General features: G+C 38.3%; 1 protein-coding gene across 1 annotated transcript; it reads right to left on the bottom strand.

Annotated features, from left to right (window-relative positions):
* Positions 1–4,629: 4,629 nt before the first annotated feature.
* On the bottom strand, positions 4,630–5,486 carry LOC103961717 (NDR1/HIN1-like protein 1). Its single transcript, XM_009374306.3, has one exon. The coding sequence runs from the start codon at positions 5,454–5,456 to the stop codon at positions 4,824–4,826; it is 633 nt and encodes a 210-aa protein (XP_009372581.1). The 5' UTR covers positions 5,457–5,486; the 3' UTR covers positions 4,630–4,823.
* Positions 5,487–19,467: the final 13,981 nt, after the last annotated feature.

Below are 19,467 nucleotides of genomic sequence, written 5' to 3'. Positions count from 1 at the left end.
ATCAATTTCTAGTAAGCTTTTGCTACGTACTTAAGCCCTAAACTCTCTCTCTTTTCAAAGAAATTAACTTAGACATCAGAGATCCATTGGCCAAACACCCCCTACCTTGTGGGTGCATGAGGCTTTGGCCTTGAACAAAGGTATTTATTTGTTTTGTAGGTACAATTTCGTCAATACTAAATACGGTAGAAATTTGTTACCACGTAATTTACTCCACGAGTGGTATACTCGAAAGTGGTTCCACATAAGGGGACATGTTGAATAAAAAGTCTCACATCATACATTTCACAAAATAGATCACAACTTATATCAATAGTTCCACTTTTAATCGCATCAAGTCCTTTTGCATAAAAATTCCACTTATTGATTGCACGAGCGATTAAGTGGGGACAATATTGATGCGATTAATGGTCTTCTAACTTTCATTAATACCAGTCTCTCTGAAACTTTAAACACAATTTTCCTTCAATAAGTTAATTAATTTTATATGTAGTTTATATATGTTAATTTATACTAACTTTCATAAATACCAGTCTAATTTATGCAAACTTTACTGATACCGAAGACGTTGTGTGATGAGTTGAGGCAAATGGTGGCACAATTTTGGTGGGGGAGAAATCAAGGGCTACGGAAAATATATTGGGTTAGTCGGAGGAAAATGTGCAAACCTTAAAGTGAAGGAGGTTTGGGGTTCAAGGATTTGTACACGTTCAACTTGGCATTGTTGGCAGAGCGGGATGGTGCATACTACAACATCCCGAGTCCCTAGTTGCTCAGATTTTCAGGGCTCGGTACTTTTCTCAGGTTGGCTTTATGCATGCTCCAGTAAAGTCGAATGCTTCCTATATTTGGAGGAGTATTGCTGAAGCACGTGTAATTCAGTTGGATGCGAGGTGGCGTGTGGGTGATGGGAGGAGTATCAATGTTTGGGGAGATAATTGGCTGCCAAGACAAATTTTTTTCAAGGTTATCAGCCCAATTCCAGCTGGTATGGATGCTTCCCTTAAGGTCACTAACCTAATTTTGGAAGATGGAACTTTGTGGAATGAGGAGCTGATCACTGCCCTATTTTGGGAGGAGGAGGCAAGGTTGGTTAGGAGCATACCATTTAGTTTGTTGAAACCACCGGATATAATTATGTGGAATGCAGAACCAAATGGGAAGTTCACTACGAAAAGTGCGTACCATATTGCTCGTACGAATGGAGTGGGAAATGGTAATAGTCCTGGAGCGTCTGAAATTGGCAGCGACATCAAATTGTTATGGAAAGCCCTTTGGAGGGCGTGTGTTCCTGGGAAGGTGAAGCTTTGTGTCTGGCTAAGTTGTTCGAAGGCTTTACCAACGAGGGCAAGTTTACAACAACAGAAGATTCTCACCGACGCTTTTTGTGCTTTTTGTAATGGCGGCATAGAAACAGTAGAACATGCTTTGAGGGATTGTCCAAGATCGGCAAATATTTGGTTTTCTAGTCCATTGGATTTTCGAGTGCATGAAGTGGGAAATTTGGGATGGGTGGATTGGTTAGTGCGTCTAACCTCATTGGCAAGGGAGAGTTTTGATCTTTTTTTAGTTATGATTTGGAGTTTTGGAAGGGGAGGAATGACATTATCTGGCACGGTCTTGCGGAGAACCCTCAGAATATTCACTACAAAAATATTTCATGGCTGCAAGAATTTAAAAGATGGCATGGGAAGGAAAACTCGGGCAGAAAATCTGCGGGTATCGTGAGGTGGAAGACACCAGTGCAAGGATGGATGAAGTTCAACTTTGATGGAGCTTGGGACGAGCAGCGTGAAGTATAGGAGGAGTTTGTGTGGTAGTGCGGGATGATACAGGTCAGTTTTTGGCTGCGGTGGTGAAGAAGATTGATGGAATTTCACCACGGAGTTGGAAGCTGCTCGCGCTGGGGTTATGTTGGCACGGGAAGTCAATGCCGCAGCAGTGGAACTCGAGGGGGATGCCACGGTGGTCCTCTTGGCTCTCAACAATCTCGCTGCAGAGGATACATCTTCGATGGGAAAGATCGAGACTTATTCGTGGATAGCTCTTTAAAGAAAAGGTTCTAGTTCAATCCACTAGCACACAAAGAATAACATAGAGGAGAGGTGTACCAGATTATGACACTTCCCGGTTTGTCATGATTAGGTTGGAGTTTCTTTCAAGATAAGATGAAGGAAATAGGGGTGAGCTTGCCATCAAATTGGTCTCCCGAAGAGTTTACTCGGATGGTGATTGGGGAAGAGGAGGAATAACTTGACTTTCTTTTGAATCTTTATCCGTAAAAGTGGGTAGGTTATTCTATTTGCATTCTCTGATAATAAGCATCCCCGAGCACTTACTATTCACAACGACGCATTCTTAGAGCACGGTTGGGACTTTCCAATAATCAAGGAAGATTGTGGTTTGAAGAACCTCTGATATTATTATAGATCTCACTGTGGAGGATAATTTATCTTTGTAATTTAGGTGCAGGATGCTTTTTTTTCCTTTGACCGGATTGAAATCCCCAAAGTTTTTATTGAGGCCCAGTAATTTGCACCATATTCTACATATACTGTAAAAACTCCAATTTTCTTAAATGAATATCGTGCTTTGAATTAAAAAAAATGATATTATTCTCTACTTATGAGTAAAAAGTTTGACTTTTTATGAATGAAGAATCCAAATCTCCCATCTCAAATATTGTTGTAAAAAAGAGAAAAATTCCTCGTCTTTGAAGCTGCCATTGGGTCCTAATAAGTTTATTGGGCCTGAAACCACCCAACTAGAAACGTACAGATCAAAGGGGTCCAACCTACAACTCAGCAAGCTGGTGTAGCCTAAACGTTTTTCATAGCAAACCAACCCTAAGATCTTTTGGAGAGGATTGAAATAAAATGTGATTTTGGTTGCCTTAGTCTTTTCTTACGTAATTAATGAGATTTAATTGCCACTAATTCTGTTGCTGTTGGCATGTCATCGTGTTTATTTGATTTAAACACGTTTTAGTCCTACACCAGGAAGCCTTATGTAGTTCAACTGGAAATCCAAGCAGCCCAGATCCTCCTTTTCAGGCCCTATATATGTGAAATCCCAGGCATCATATTTTCACAAATACATATAGTTAATTAGGGTAGCACTATGTAAATAGTGAATTATTATAGTGCACACTTCTACCTGTTACGTTCTAACTTCAAAATGCCCTACCCTTTTAGGGTAATAATTTTGCTTCTTCTCATCTATCATTATATATATGGTGGAAAAGCCGTTGAGTGAAGAGGTTTTTTTATTCGAAATTATACTGAATTTTTTTTTTACTATGAAACTGAGTTTTGAGAAACTTATTTGTGAGTTGCCGATTAAATCAATGGTTGTCTATCAACGTTGGAAAACAAAATTTGTTTATGCTTTTTAATTAAATTAAACAAAATCAACATAGACCAAAATCTTATGTAGGCAATATATTCATTGTATCTTGAGTAATCGTGAAGAGCTTGAGAGAACATGCAATCATGTGATTGGTTTGACGTGTATGCGACACTCGTTAGTACGCCCACGCTTCAACAATGTCAAATTTCCAGAACAGTCTAACATGCATTGCGTGCATTAAGGCACCTCCCTTCTTGGAAGCTCCATTAAGCTTTTCTTTCGGATTATTTTTAACATAAACGAAAGTCCCTTTCCATCCCCCTCCCTCCATTATTAGGGGTTTATGAAAAGGACCACCACTCCTACTACCATGTGGAGGATATAAAACCACCCCCAAACCCATCCAAGTTTCCCAATAATCCTCCCCACCCTAGCTTGCTACTTACATTAGGTTTTACGGAGAGAACACTGCTTTAGTTAACTTGATTAAACTAACAGTATTTAACTTAATTTTAAACTCGATTACAGTAGTGGAAGCACACTACTTTAGTTAACTAGACCAAATTCAAATCGCCGGTAAAATATAAATTTATAAAAGTATTTTTTTTATCTTTAAATAAACGCATGAAGCCCAAGCCATGCCCCATCCCCACATACTTTGTAGAGGGCCACTCATATAGTCATAAGTACAAGCAAACATTTATCACATTCAACATAAACTGTATACTTTTATGCACTCAATATTCTTCTCCTTGGCTTCTGGCCATTTTTAGGCCTTTCTTTGTACTATCACTTTTTTTAATAAGAAAATCATGCTCTAGAGTTCAATTATTTTCCCAAAAAACTTGTTTTCTCCAACTTCTCACAAGAAAATGAGATGGACTACATATAATAAGACCATTCCCATGTGAAAGAATCAGAAAAAATGTTGAGGAAAAAGTTGGCGAAGAAGACTTCTCCAGCTAAGTACTATAACTAAATCAGTAAAAGGAAGGCTAATTAATTAAAAATATATATAACAAAAGTGAGAAAGTGAGAGAGAAACAATAAAATAGAAATTAGAAAATGAGTGAACAACAAGCAACAATAGAAAATTTTAAAAGGGCAAATTGAAAATGAAATAAAATGACATTGACACCCCAACCTCCACTTGCTCCCAAGTTGCTATGTGCCCCAAAAAAAAAATGCAGGATTATTGATTTCATATTATATTAATAAAACTATAAAAATTATAAAACTTAAAATTCAATTACCACCGACTGCAATTTTGCTATACGTCTATTTCATAAAATCCTCCATGCTTATTCTATAGCAAAATGTACAATTCCAAGCCCAACGTATATATGTAATTATCCAAATACAAAAGACAGAAATTAAAAAAAGCTAAAATAAAATAAAAACATGAGAAAAAGGAACTCAACTAACGGCGTTGGACCAACAATTAAGGGCAACATCAATTTTTGCCTCCAATTTCTTCATACGCTCACACTGCAGCGCTGCACCAGCTGGTACTTGACGGCGTTATTACCGACCACAATTCCGGTGGTCTGGGAACCCAGAGGGATAAAAGCAGGGCACCGGACGTACAAATGGTACCGTCCGGTTATGAAGGTGCCGACCTTAAACCTGACCCGGCCGTCTATCTTGATGAGCAAAAGAACCGACCCGGCACTCTGGTCCTGCCCGAGAGCGATGGAGTTGTACGGAGCGATGGGGACCTCGGTGCCGTAGATAAACGGCGACCAGATGTTGACGTCCTTGTGGCCTTGGTACACCGGCGGGATGAGCGTCGAGAACGTGATCTGCTGCGAACGGTACGTGGCGTAGACGTCAAGCTTGTCGTAGTAGATGCCGAGCTTGTCGTTAGGGTTTCGGGAGGAGATGGTGACCTGGAAGCTGGAGGAGAAGACGTTGGGGACGGAGGTGTTGAAGTTGAAGACAGTGACGTCTTGGAGGACGAAGCGGGGCTTGGAAGGCTGGAGGATAGCCCACACGATGAGAATTGTGACGAGGAGGATGAAGTTGAAGATTAGGAGGCCGGCGCAGCCGCGGCGGATTCTCTTCTTCCACTTGCTGTGGCCATGGTGGCCGCAGTCCTTCGATGACATAGCGGTTGTTGTGGCGGAGAGAGGAGAGGAGAGGAGGGTTGAGTTTCTAGTCGCTCTCGCTCTCTGCTTTTCTTGAGATTTGAGATGACTTCGCCCTCTTATCAATAAGCTTTGGTTAGGGATCTCTGCGTGTGGGTATATATATTGTAATATTATAGATGGTTTGTTTTAAGGATGATGATGATAGTATGTGGTGGATCATGTATGTATGGTGGAAAGCAAATGTATAAAAATAAGTAGGTGAAAGTTGTAATGTGTTTAATTAGTGACATTTGATGGTTTCACTAACTATGAGGAAAATGAATATTTAATTGAATGAAAAGATTATTCGATATCATGTATCAATCTATGGTATTTGGTAAAACTAACTGATAATCATCAATAATTTTTGAACTTTAACATATACTGTAGATTAATAGATTGATATCATATACAAAAATTTAATTAACCTTGCCGTAAGGAGACAATTGGAAGGGGAAGGGAAGGGGGTCTACTAGTGTAGGCAACGTTGTTTGGTATATTAAATTGTTTGGTGCTATAGTATACCAAGGTAGTGGCTATGGGTGACCCATCTATTTTCAGCACAAAGGCATTATTTAACGACTAGTATTTCCTTATTACTCAACCATATCAACATGTTTATATATTAATACACAAATACCCAATGTCACCATGTGATTTTTGATAGCATCTTTAAAGGAGATGTCAAAACTGCCACATAAACATACAACAGTAAAATATGGCAGCAACCTTTTTCCAACTGAGCTTTCAATTTCTTACGTGACATTGATCAATTTAAGGCAAAACCTTTTGCTGTCAAATTTGACAACAACTTTCAAATTCATTTAATAACTTTATTAATGGATATGATGCAATATATAATAAATGGTGTTGTGTTCTAAGTATTTGATTGGTTGTCTCAATAATTGGACCTCACAAAGAGATGGAAAAAAAATTCTAAAATACATTATTGTTTAACATATCGGGTGGAGCAAAAAATTGTATAAAATGTCAAATTGTCACATAAGCCATCAAATATCATTTTGATGGTTAAAATTTGACATCTCCTTTATAGATGCTCTAACAAGACTAATTACGAGTTATAACTATTAATTTGGTTTAATATCATATGATTCATCTAAATAACTTGGATTAGTTGGATGTTGTGGGTTTCCATTTACTTCATGGTATGCCCTAGCTAAGGTGCCCGTACAGTGAAATAGAATTAGAGCAATCGTTTTCTTTATTTGGATTTATTCAACAAATTGGAGCTGAAAATGTTTTGTCACGCTCACCCACATGTAGCATTTCGATCGCTTGGTCATATCCCTCCATCTTCTTCAAAATTTTCATGTGTTCAATTAATTAATGCTTCAGTTAATTCATATTAAAGCTTTATTTAATTAAACTAGAGGCTCAAGTCACTAAGCAAGATCTTATCATTAATTCAGAGCCCTAAACTCGATCCAAGTAATACGCTATTGGCATTGGCTTCGAGATATATACAATTCGATACTTTCATTAATTCTTTTTGCCTTCGATCTGCATTCTTAATATAAATGATATAATGACTATGATTGTAAGTATCACCTTATAAGTTTTGTTGTGCTCGCTGAGTCAAAAAGTGAAGCTAACTATTTTTCCTGTAATCAAACTTAAGGCCCTAAGAATCGACTTCTGTGAAAGACTCTAAAGTTATTATGTAACTTACTAGTACTCACTCGTAAATATAGTTCTTGAAATCGACTTCTATGAAAGATTCTAAAGAATATTATGTAACTTAGGCTGACCTTATTAACGTTGTATAAAAAATTAATGTATAAAAACAAGCGTAAATGCGCAAAAAAAAAAGGCTTATTATATTAACACCCTACAAATTATTAAATAAACCCCACATACTTAATACACCCCACATTTGCTTTTTCACTTAAAAATTATTTTAATACACCCCACATATTTTTTCATAATACCCCCACACCCCACATTCTCAATATACACCTTATATTTTGTACATACACCCCACATCTGATCCAGCAGACCCTTTGACATCACTTTACTGATTGCACTACAGTCATTACTATTGCGCATTGTATAACATATGTTCTTGACTGTGACATGGTTCTGCTTCTAAGTCACAGTTAGTATTGCCATATGAATCCATTCAACTTTCCTAATGATCTTCATAGTTATTTACTATAATGTGATTTTGATCGTGTTGCAGGTCTTATTGAGGAATATGATTCTCCTGCAAGGATTGCTAGAAAACATCGATTTCGTGTTCCATTCATCAAAAACACTAACACAATGAAAAATATGAAGTCTTACCTCATGTGAAGCTTCCGAAACTTAGATTTCGTGTTCCATTCGTCAAAAATAATTTTTTTCAATCAACATGTTTGTAGTTTCATTGGTTAGGGTTTTGTTCAACAATAGAGGGTGGGAGGGTTTTGATAGTTGAAAAGATAAATAATACGCTAAAAGTGATTTATGATGTATTTAGAATTAAAAAAAAAAAATCTAATAAGGTCAAAATTGTCATTGCATAATGAGGTAAATAAGTCATTTAATATTAAATTTTAACATAAGATACATTCAATATTTTGTGGGATGCTAATATAAAAATTCAAAAAGAAATTATATGTAATAATTTCCAATAGAATAACATGTGTATTATATATAAATTGCAAATGAGTCAATCGTGACTTCAATAAGTGAGAAAAGAAGAATGACTTTATTCGTGGGCTAATGCTTTCAAAAAGCAAATAGCCTTCGCCACCGTCCGATTACGTACGGATAAATAGGAAAAGTCCAAGTGACAACGTCTCCTGCAACAACTTGGCCCCACTTATCATGACTGAGGAAACCTCCAGCTCAATCAGCCAACAACATTTTTTTTTTGGATTCCAGAATACTACTTGCCACCAGCTAAAGCCTAACAATGATGCAAAAACAAAAAACGAAAATAGATGCAAAAACAGAACATGCATGATTTTGTCATTAATTTCACGAAATGATTTTTATGTTATTTTGTATTTTTCGAGAGGCTAACATAGCAGTGGATGCAATGACACTTGAATATCAGTATATATCATGTCAAATTATCAAAGAGACAGGTTAAATGCCTACTTCGTACAATATCGATATTATCCTTAACTTATTAATACCACATGCACGGTCTAGCAAGTGTGTGGACTTATCATAAAAAGGCTTCGGTATTAGTTGGAGTGAAGTTTAGAATATATAAACTCTTATTTTCTCATAAATTTGGATATTTCAACATATCATAATAATTATATGTTTAGTTTTTATAGTTTTCTAGTTCGGCGTTAATTAAAAGCCTAAACCCTTTTTAAGAAAGAACCCATTGCTTTCTTAAAAAGAAAATTTTAGGCCTTCTTCCATCAGTCCCTTTCCTTAATTATTATTTCTCTTTTAAAAAGTTCCAAAAATGTTACTTAGAAAACAACAACGGAGAATGGTGAGAAGAATAAATTTCAATCCATCAGAATGCATTATTGAGGGTAGAAACTATAAATTGATCATGTCGGTTGGCAAAGTATGAAGTATGAACTATAAGACTGATGATGTGCTCTTTCACACATTTACTGTCCGCATCCAAGTCTTGGTCTTCCTCTCAACCACCAATACGACCCATGACAATTTATATCCAACTTTTCTAATTACGCACACACACACACACTCTCTCGCTGTCAAATTGTGATGAAAGCTAAGTTAGGTTGTATAAAAACATTCTAGATATAGTCGCGCAGTCGTTCATCTTCGACTGTATGAGTTGTTGATTAAGATGAGTCTCATTAGAAGATTGATATTCATCAACGATTGTAGCATTCTTCTACATTGTATTTTTACCTTCATTTTCGTTGTCTAAAGCATGAGATCTCAAGTTTTTATTGCTTGTAGATAAAGAAATGTTTGCATATACTCCTTCTAGCATATGGAAATTAGAACCAAATTTAGTAATATTACGAAATATCACCTTACCTAAGCTATTTGGATGTTTTCGTAGGACACATTTTAATAATGTTATTGTCGAGACCAAGTGAAAAAGAAAAAAAGAGAATCAAATTTCAAACTATGCATGCATGCACCATCAATTTGCATAATTAAAGAATTAATAAAAGAATATTTTTAGAAGGGCCTAATTTGTTTTATTTCTTGGAGGGTCACATGGGTGAGAAATTGGTTGTTGGAAGAGTCAAATCCTGTGTTCGCGGTAGGCTTCACCCACTAAGATAGTAAGATTGAATGTTCCAGCTGGATTGGAAGTTTGGAACTCTACCAGAGAGAGAGAGAGGGCGAAAGGAGATAGTTCTGGATGTGGCGTAGGGAGGGCGGAGGTGCGGGGAGGGAGGTGCTGGAAATTGCTCCTTGAAGATGACGATCATCAGTTTCTTTATTTTTTATTTTTCAAGTTGTTTATTGGTTTTTCATTTTTATTAGTTCTATCACTTTTAGAAGTTCAAATCTTCTTTAATTTTTTATGGTTGATTTGCGTGGCACTACATAATTAAAAAGGTGGGATTTATTCGTGTGTCACAACAACACACTAACAGAAAAATTAAGGAAAAGGTGATGAAAGAACCAAAATGATTCGCAAAACCCATTTTAAAGTACCAAATTGATGAATTTTCTATTTCGGGAACCATTTTAATTGGGAGGTTCAATTTCAAGAATCAACCATGATAAAAACCAAATAATACAAGCCACTACAAATTTAGTTTAAATTTTTCTTCACATAAATTAGATGAATTTAATATAAATATTATAATATAAATAAAATAGACGCAGTACAATGATTGACTAGGGAAATTGATATCCTAAAAGATCGGTAATAGATAAATCAAAAGAGACGAAAACACCATCCATACGAGACTCAAGATCAACCATAGAAGAGATTAATTGGCACACCTAAAAGCACATGACTTCTTTTTCCTTTTGCTCTTGTTAGACATTTAAAATGACATCCACTTCGTAACAATTGTATTCTTCTCCTAAATTACTTATGAATTATCAACATGAATGAAAATTATCTAACAAACGAACATTGTATAAACCGTGCATAGTAATATACGTTGTCCGCCAAATAATCTCCGGATTGACAACCGCATTTTTAAGTTATGAATTTTCTACCAAAGAAATGAGCAGTAATATTGCAGCCTTAGTCAAGGACATTGTGGGAACCCCAAACTCTAATTATTTGATACAATGGTGTTTGTCCCCAACAGTTCCCTCGTGTCAGAGTTTTGATTGTTTTACCTAAATGACACGTCTCTTACGTACTAGGTGGCCAAAGAATCCAACTACATTTTGTTTGTTGCAGAGACTCCGGAGTCTTTGCCAACTTCTGTAGCTGATTCTCAGTTTATTATTAAAACGGAAGAAAATGCATTTGATAAGACTTTTGCAGAAAGTGAAGGGAGCAAAAAGAAGGCAAGGATATCCCAAATGTACATAAAGGGTGGGGGTGGTTTGTGGCCTAGCTATGGCTACTTCTAGATTCTTTACTCAAAGGTATTCTCTTCTGCTCCTTGCACTGACATCCATGCTAATTCTTATCCCCTACTTTGGCAACTACCATGTCCCTTCAAGATCTTCCTTGAACCACCAAATCCCAATTGTTCATTAGAATTATTGTTTTGTAAATCATATGTAACCTCCCTTGTAGTTGATGTAAAGGTCCAAAGCTAAAACAGTAACTGTGATTGCATGTGGAGAAAAACATATTCTATCAATCACTGATTATATATAATTTTGCGTCTGTTTTATAATATTTTCACCCTTGTGACACCAATTGAGAACGAGTGTTTAACACTTCCAATAAGAAAGCAATAAGTGCCCCATTCATGACGACTTGCACCCAAGGATTGATTTGTTGTTTTCATGCGCTTGGCTGTTAAGGGGTGACTGGAAGCAGTGGTTCTGGTTCTCCTTGGTAACCAATGTTAATGAAAGAGACAAAAACGAAAAGTCGTAGAATAAAGCATTGGGGGACACAAAGGGAGAACCCTTGGTTGGTGGGTCTTTCTAAATAACGGGAAAGTTCCCAAAAAAAAAAAAAAGTGAGAGAAAAGTGGGGAGGAGAAGACATGGAGGTGAAAGAAAGGAATAATATTCTTAGTACCACACTATTACAATTTACGAATATAAAATGATGACTTTAGTTAATTGGGTTGATTAAAAGTGGATTTGAGATCTTATTGACCCTATTTAATAATAAAATGTGAACTATTAGTGGGCTAGTTAGCCAATTAGTCTTTAGAATCATTTGGATGCATCTACCACTTTATATATATGATGGGAGAATTATCCTTAAAAAAGGTGTATGAATATGATGGAAAATGAACTTCAAAGCAATTTTTGAGAAGAGAAAAAGGGGATGCAAACCATGTCGGGAAGATCATGAACATTTCTTACTCTAGAGAAAGAAAGATTAAGAAGCCTCATCTATGATGAAGAAAATTTTTTTAGAATCCAATATTTTCATACTCCCTCCCTAAAGTTAAATGAAATCCATGATAATATCGATTTCTTTGAATGTGAATGGATTAGTAAAACAATTCAAACATCGTGCGAATATATTTTTATCTCCAAAAGAATAACGTCTTTATAAAATTTAGAACTAGCCATTTAGGATTAATCTTTGAGATCTATATTTAAAAAAATTCAATAAAAGCCTAAAAGATGTAATTTTGCATATAAGCACAAAAAGGAACCATGCTAGAAAAATTGGATTTTTAGGCATGCCCTTTCCTTGAAATGGAGATCAAAATCATAAGTATGGATGCAGGCAACCACTTTAAATTATGTTTCCTAACATCATAAATGAATTATGAAAAAGCGTAAAGATCAAACAGACATGCCAATCTAACCAATATTTTGATGCACTCAAGTTCTTGTGGTTTTTCTTTTTCTTTTTTCTTTTTGGGTAGTAGTTCGTACTCCCTCTTATATATATGTGCCTTCAAGTCCACGAAACAGGCAGATATTAGGTGCATTCGTTCAAATTTTGTTTGAGTCTTGACTACAGATGTTGCATAATAATACGTAAACGACACCAAGTAGAGCCCTTTGAAACGTATTTTCCACATGGCATCACATGCCCAGAAGCTTCTCATCCTTTGAACCCTCTTGTACTATTTCGTCCACAAAGCACAAAGACATCCTACGTACCCCCCTAAAAGGTTTAATTTAATATTCTCCATGTACATATTTTACAAAATTTGATTTCAATCTAAGTCTAGTTAGTAGTGTTTCGTAATTTCAGTAGTGGTGAGCTTCATCCTCGCACCCGAGGTATGTGCTTGAATTGTGGCCATTTTTATCTCTTTTGTAACTACAAAATGGTATTTGATTTTTTTTTTGACCAAACAAATGAAAGTGCATTTGTTACAACTATGTGATGACACATTCGATTTAAGTTGGACAATATTTGTAACATTTGTAGTAGTTTTGCTAAGTGAAATCATTTTTATTTTGTGTTTTTGGCCAAATAAATCTTGAGAAAATTTTGTTAGGTGTACCTCTTTTCATTGAAATCAAATTGTTTTTTTTTTTCCTTTGGAAAAATGAAGGTACAACCAAACGAAACTAATAAAATAATCAATGTAAACCGATTTCACTGCTGATGAACGAAAAACACAAGTACGATTTTTACGTTTTTGATTTTAGGATTCAGTTTTTTTTTTTTTTTTTTTTTTGAAAGGATAAGATTGTATACAAAATAGTTACATCATTTCTAAAAGGGTAAGAATGAACAACCATAATTGTTCAAAAACGCCATTATATATATGGCTGTGATATATACAATTTCCATCGCTCTCTCTTTGATCCTCCACAGGGAAACACATAGTAAATTCGCCAAGAATCCAAATTCGAGTGCAAGAACTTGGGTTTGATGGTTGTATCCTGCAAGATAGACGTCCGTGAACTACTGCACTGGTGTAGAGGCGAATTTCTGTCTTAGGAGATTGCTATTGCAAGCCTCTATCTTCCATAAACAAGTCAATTGTTGTGATTTTATATACAATTTTATTAATTGTTCACATTTTGTTATATTGTATATAAAGTGAAGTTATCATTCAAAATAAATTGTGCAATTATTATATAATTATATAATTCATATTTGATTGGTTCTAACATATGCAAAATGAAGGGAGTTGCGTTTCAAGGTTGAGAATGCAATCACGAGCGTTTATATATGTTTTCATATTTTTTAGACTTGTACATTAATAATTATGAATTTTATTTATTTTGAACTCCTTTAAAAATACTATTCATGAGAGTTTGTATGTAAGATCTCACATCGCCCAGTGGTGAGGATCTTGTAAGTCTTATATGTATATTCCCATCTTTACCTAGCACGAGGCTTTTTGGGAGCTCATTAGCTTCGGGTTCCATTGGAACTTCGAAGTTAAGCGAGTTATCACGAGAGCAATCCTAGGATGGGTGACCCAATGGGAATTTCTCGTGTGAGTTCCTAGAAACAAAACCGTGAGGGCATGGTCGGGGCCCAAAGCAGACAATATCGTGCTACGATGGAGTCGAGCTCATGATGTGGTGGAGGCTCGGGTCGGGATGTGACAATTTGGTATCAGAGCCACTTTGCCGTGTGGTGCGAGTGTGCCGACGAGGACGTTGGACCCCTAAGGGGGGTGGATTGTAACATCCCACATCGCCCAGAGGAGTGGATTCTATAAGCCTTATATGTATATTCCCATCTCTACCTAGCACGAAACCTTTTGGGAGCTCATTGGCTTTGGGTTCCATCAGAACTCCGAAGTTAAGCGAGTTCGCGCGAGAGCAATCCCAGGATGGGTGACCCACTAGGAAGTTCTCATGCGAGTTCCCAAAAACAAAACTGTGAGGGCATGGTCGGGGCCTAAAGCGAACAATATCGTGCTACGCAAGTCTTGCACATCTGATATCTCCATTTTTGCCATGGATTTTAGAGGTTTTATTGAAGGCTGCTGCTCTTGCGTTGACTGCATATGTGAATGTTTCAGATTACCTAAAGGAGTATGTAATGGAACAATTTCATTGCCTTGTGTTGGAAGTTGTGAGAAAGAGGCCCGGCAGGCAAGAAGAGATCCCTTCCGCCCTATTCAGAGATGGGGAGGAAGCGAAGCTACTTGTTGAAGCCTTGGGTTGAGAGAAAAGCCCGGAATATGGTGGGGGCCCGGGCCGGGATGTGACATTGTATGGTTCTAAAAATTCAACGGTGATATACTCATCCTCAAAGCGTAGACAATGCGATCACGAGCGTTTGCCTATTTTTTCACATTTTTCGTACCTATAAATTAATTATTATAATTTTTTAATGTGTTTGGTATTTTTAAATTACTTAATATTTTTACTTTTAATGTGTTTTATAATTTTTTAATCTCACTCTTTGTATAGTATACTATAAAAATAAACAAAATTTAAATCTTTTAAGTTTATATAGAATAATAATACAATAATACATATTTGATATACAATTTATACATATACACTATGACTATTGTATTTTATAGTAGGTTTTTTTTATTAGTTTAAAAAAATTTAAAACCATCAAAATAACATTTTCCTTAACGTGTCAAAACGGGTTACCCATGTGTTGCCCTAGTACGTGTAAACCTGTTAAGGACCCATTATTAACGGGTTCTTATCGTGTGACCCGATAACGATCCGATTAGTTATCATGCCTACCTGAAACATGTTATTTTCGTGTCATGTTAACAGGTCGTGTAAGAAATTGTCAGGTCTAGTTTTATGTTTTCTGTTTGTATCGCTAGAACAATTTAAATTAGTAAAACAAATTGTCGCTTCAGCGATTGGCGTGTCCTTTATTTGTGATGGCTTTTGTAAGGATATTAGGCCATCTCCAATCAAAGGGTTTAGAGGGCCGAAAATAGCTCGGAAACTGTTTCCAACTGAGGGCTAGGCCATAGGGCTCGTGGGTCCCATAGAATCTAAAAGGGCCAAAGGGTTTGCCGCATGCAGCCAGCTAGCTAGCTCGGTGTTGGCCAGAAATTCAAAAAATCCTGTCGGATATAACTGATAGGAATGCTTCAACAAAAATTTGATTTTTTTTTTTGTTTTTTGTTTTTTTTTGGGCCAATTTTTTTTTTATAAATTCTTAAAAATTCTAATTTTTTTTTTTCCTATAAATACCTAAACCATTCATTAAATGTAAGTTCTAATTTTTTTGGTTTTTTGGGCCAGTTACCATTGTAATTTTTAAATATAAGTTGTAGTTTTTAAATTTAAGTTGTTGGATTTGAATTTAAGTTGTTGTAATTTTTAAAATTAAACAATAAATTATGTTTGGCCCTATGGCCCTTTGGCCCTTGGTTGTATACGGTTTTTTGTGACAGGGCTAAAACAAGCCCTATGGCCCTCGGTTGAAAATGGAGGCAAATATGACCATGTACTGTTCATTAAAATATTAATATCTTAGAGGGCCAAGGGGCTAAAACAAGCCTTATGGTCAGCCCTCGGTTGGAGATTGTCACATTCCGGCCCGGGGCGGACCACTTCCCGGGCCTGCTCCACTACCGTAGCACGATATTGTCCACTTTGGGCTTACCATTCCCTCACGGTTTTGTTTTTGGGAACTCACGAGCAACTTCCCAGTGGGTCACCCATCATGGGATTGCTCTAGCCTTCTTCTCGCTTAACTTCGGAGTTCCTACGGAACCCGAAGCCAGTGAGCTCCCAAAAGGCCTCGTGCTAGATAGGGATGGGAATATACATTTAAGGATCACTCCCCTCGGCGATGTGGGATGTCACAATCCACCCCCCTTAGGGGCCCGATGACCTCGTCGGCACACCACAGCCAGGGTTAGGCTCTGATACCAATTGTCACATCCCGGCCCGGGGCGGACCACTTCCCGGGCCCGCTCCACTACCGTAGCACGATATTGTCAGCTTTGGGCTTACCATTCCCTCACGGTTTTGTTTTTGGGAACTCACGAGCAACTTCCCAGTGGGTCACCCATCATGGGATTGCTCTAGCCTTCTTCTCGCTTAACTTCGGAGTTCCTACGGAACCCGAAGCCAGTGAGCTCCCAAAAGGCCTCGTGCTAGATAGGGATGGGAATATACATTTAAGGATCACTCCCCTGGGCTATGTGGGATGTCACAATAAAACTCACATCCCGACCCGGGGCGGATCACTTCCCGGGCCCGCTCCACTACCGTAGCACAATATTGTCCGCTTTGGGCTTACCATTCCCTCACGGTTTTGTTTTTGGGAACTCACGAGCAACTTCCCAGTGGATTACCCATCATGGGATTGCTCTAGCCCCCTTCTCGCTTAACTTCGGAGTTCCTACGGAACCCGAAGCCAGTGAGCTCCCAAAAGGCCTCATGCTAGGTAGGAATGGGAATATACATTTAAGGATCACTTCCCTGGAAGTGATCCGCCCCGGGCCGGGATGAGACAATTTGGTATCAGAGCCTATCCTTGGCCGGAAATGTGCCGACGAGGACGTCGGGCCCCTAAGGGGGGTGGATTGTGACATCCCACATCGCCCAGGGGTGATCCTTAAATGTATATTCTCATCTCTACCTAGCACGAGGCCTTTTGGGAGCTCACTGGCTTCGGGTTCTGTAGGAACTCCGAAGTTAAGCGAGAAGGGGGCTAGAGCAATCCCATGATGGGTGACCCACTGGGAAGTTGCTCGTGAGTTCCCAAAAACAAAACCGTGAGGGAATGGTAAGCCCAAAGCGGACAATATCGTGCTACGGTGGTGGAGTCGGGCCCGTGAAGTGGTCCGCCCCGGGCCGGGATGTGACAAATTGGTATCAGAGCCTAACCCTGGCTGCGTGTGTGCCGACGAGGACGTTGGGCCCCTAAGGGGGGTGGATTGTGACATCCCACATCGCCCAGGGGACTGATCCTTAAATGTATATTCCATCCCTACCTAGCACGAGACCTTTTGGGAGCTCACTGGCTTCGGGTTCCGTAGGAACTCCGAAGTTAAGCGAGTAGAGGGCTAGAGCACTCCCATGATGGGTGACCCACTGGGAAGTTGCTCGTGAGTTCCCAAAAACAAAACCGTGAGGGAATGGTAAGCCCAAAGCGAACAATATCGTGCTACGGTAGTGGAGCCGGCCCGGGAAGTGGTCCGCCCCGGGCCGGGATGTGACAATTCACCCCCCTTAGGGGCCCGACGTCCTCGTCGGCACACCACAGCCAGGGTTAGGCTCTGATACCAAACTCACATCCCGACCCGGGGCGGATCACTTCCCGGGCCCGCTCCACTACCGTAGCACGATATTGTCCGCTTTGGGCTTACCATTCCCTCACGGTTTTGTTTTTGGGAACTCACGAGCAACTTCCCAGTGGGTCACCCATCATGGGATTGCTCTAGCCCTCTTCTCACTTAACTTCGGAGTTCCTACGGAACCCGAAGCCAGTGAGCTCCCAAAAGGCCTCGTGCTAGGTAGGAATGGGAATATACATTTAAGGATCACTTCCCTGGGCGATGTGGGATGTCACAATCCACCCCCCTTAGGGGCCCGACGTCCTCGTCGGCACACACGCGACCAGGGTTAGGCTCTGATACCAAATTGTCACATCCCGGCCCGGGGCGGACCACTTCCCGGGCCCGCTCCACTACCGTAGCACGATATTGTCCGCTTTGGGCTTACCATTCCCTCACGGTTTTGTTTTTGGGAACTCACGAGGAACTTCCCAGTGGGTCACCCATCATGGGATTGCTCTAGCCTTCTTCTCGCTTAACTTCGGAGTTCCTACGGAACCCGAAGCCAGTGAGCTCCCAAAAGGCCTCGTGCTAGATAGGGATGAGAATATACATTTAAGGATCACTCCCCTGGGCGATGTGGGATGTCACAGAGATGGCCTTAGTGTTAGGTCTGTCATGTCTATAGTATTTAGTACATAATTTTCATAAGTGACACTTGTGGAAAAGCATCTTTTAGAAAGTCCTAGGTAATTCCCCAATGAGAAATGGAGAAAATGAGGAAATGATTGTTTTAATAATTGTCAATAAGTGGGTATTAATATTACACTTAGGTAGATTACTTTTTATTTGTAAGTGCAAGATTTTTAAACTGACTTTCTTGAATGACGAATTTGATATGAATTTATAACTAGTCCATTCTCGTGTAATATATAAAATAAAAATTTTCAATAAATATAACGCAACTCAATTCGAGATCAATCTCACAAAACTCGGATTTTCTTTATGTGTGCTTATTTTTTGTTTATTCTCCTTTATTTGTTTTATCCTACAAGTTGCGGTTTGATTTTGCGAATGGGAAACCACGATCCAAAAGTTCCCAACAGATAGTTTCTTAAGCTCAGAATTTTCGGTAGTAGAGGAACATGGTAATTGTAGAAATTGAAAATGGACGAGTACGTGTCTCATCCGTCAAACGTTTCTTAACATGCATGTAAACAAATCATCAGTGCCAAGTCTTTTTTTCTTCTGTTTTTTCCAAGAAGATTCCAAGTTATTTCTTCACAGGGACAGTGTGAATTTGTAACCATCCCAGAGAACACGATTTACTTTTAACATATACTAAAAAACAATGTCAATCTTTTTCAATCTCAACCACAACCACTAGCGTCTGAATCATGTCCAACTGGGAGATATACAAATATGAGTACACTTATCCTACGTGTCAAGGAATCTTTTCATGTTTATAATATCATATCAGAAGATTAACTATATAACTATATATATATATATATTATAATTCCATTTTCATTTGAATATTTATAATTCCATTTTCATTTGTATATTCAAATAAGGTTTCATAAAGTTATTTAGGCCAGGGCCGAATAGGTTTGTCCACAAGTGCTTCATCCGCTGGCGGGCTCCTTACTAAAACAATAGGCGGACCCAAGATGCCTATTAGGAGTAATTTTTCGGTGTACCCGGCACACCAAATTTTTTTGGTGTACCCTCACTCATAATGGTGAGGGTGCACCAAAAAAATTTGGTGCACCCTCACTTTTTGTACACCAAAAAAATTCTAA

The sequence above is a fragment of a genome, unplaced genomic scaffold (genome assembly GCF_019419815.1).
Source record: "Pyrus x bretschneideri cultivar Hongxiangsu unplaced genomic scaffold, Pyrus_bretschneideri_v1 Contig47, whole genome shotgun sequence".
Taxonomy (NCBI): domain Eukaryota; kingdom Viridiplantae; phylum Streptophyta; class Magnoliopsida; order Rosales; family Rosaceae; genus Pyrus; species Pyrus x bretschneideri.
Note: the sequence above shows the minus strand (reverse complement) of the source record. Positions and strands in the feature narration are given on the sequence as shown.

What these genes read in the sequence shown, in the direction of transcription:
- LOC103961717 (XM_009374306.3), bottom strand. Translation starts at nt 5,456, where the DNA reads ATGTCATCGAAGGACTGCGGCCACCATGGCCACAGCAAGTGGAAGAAG.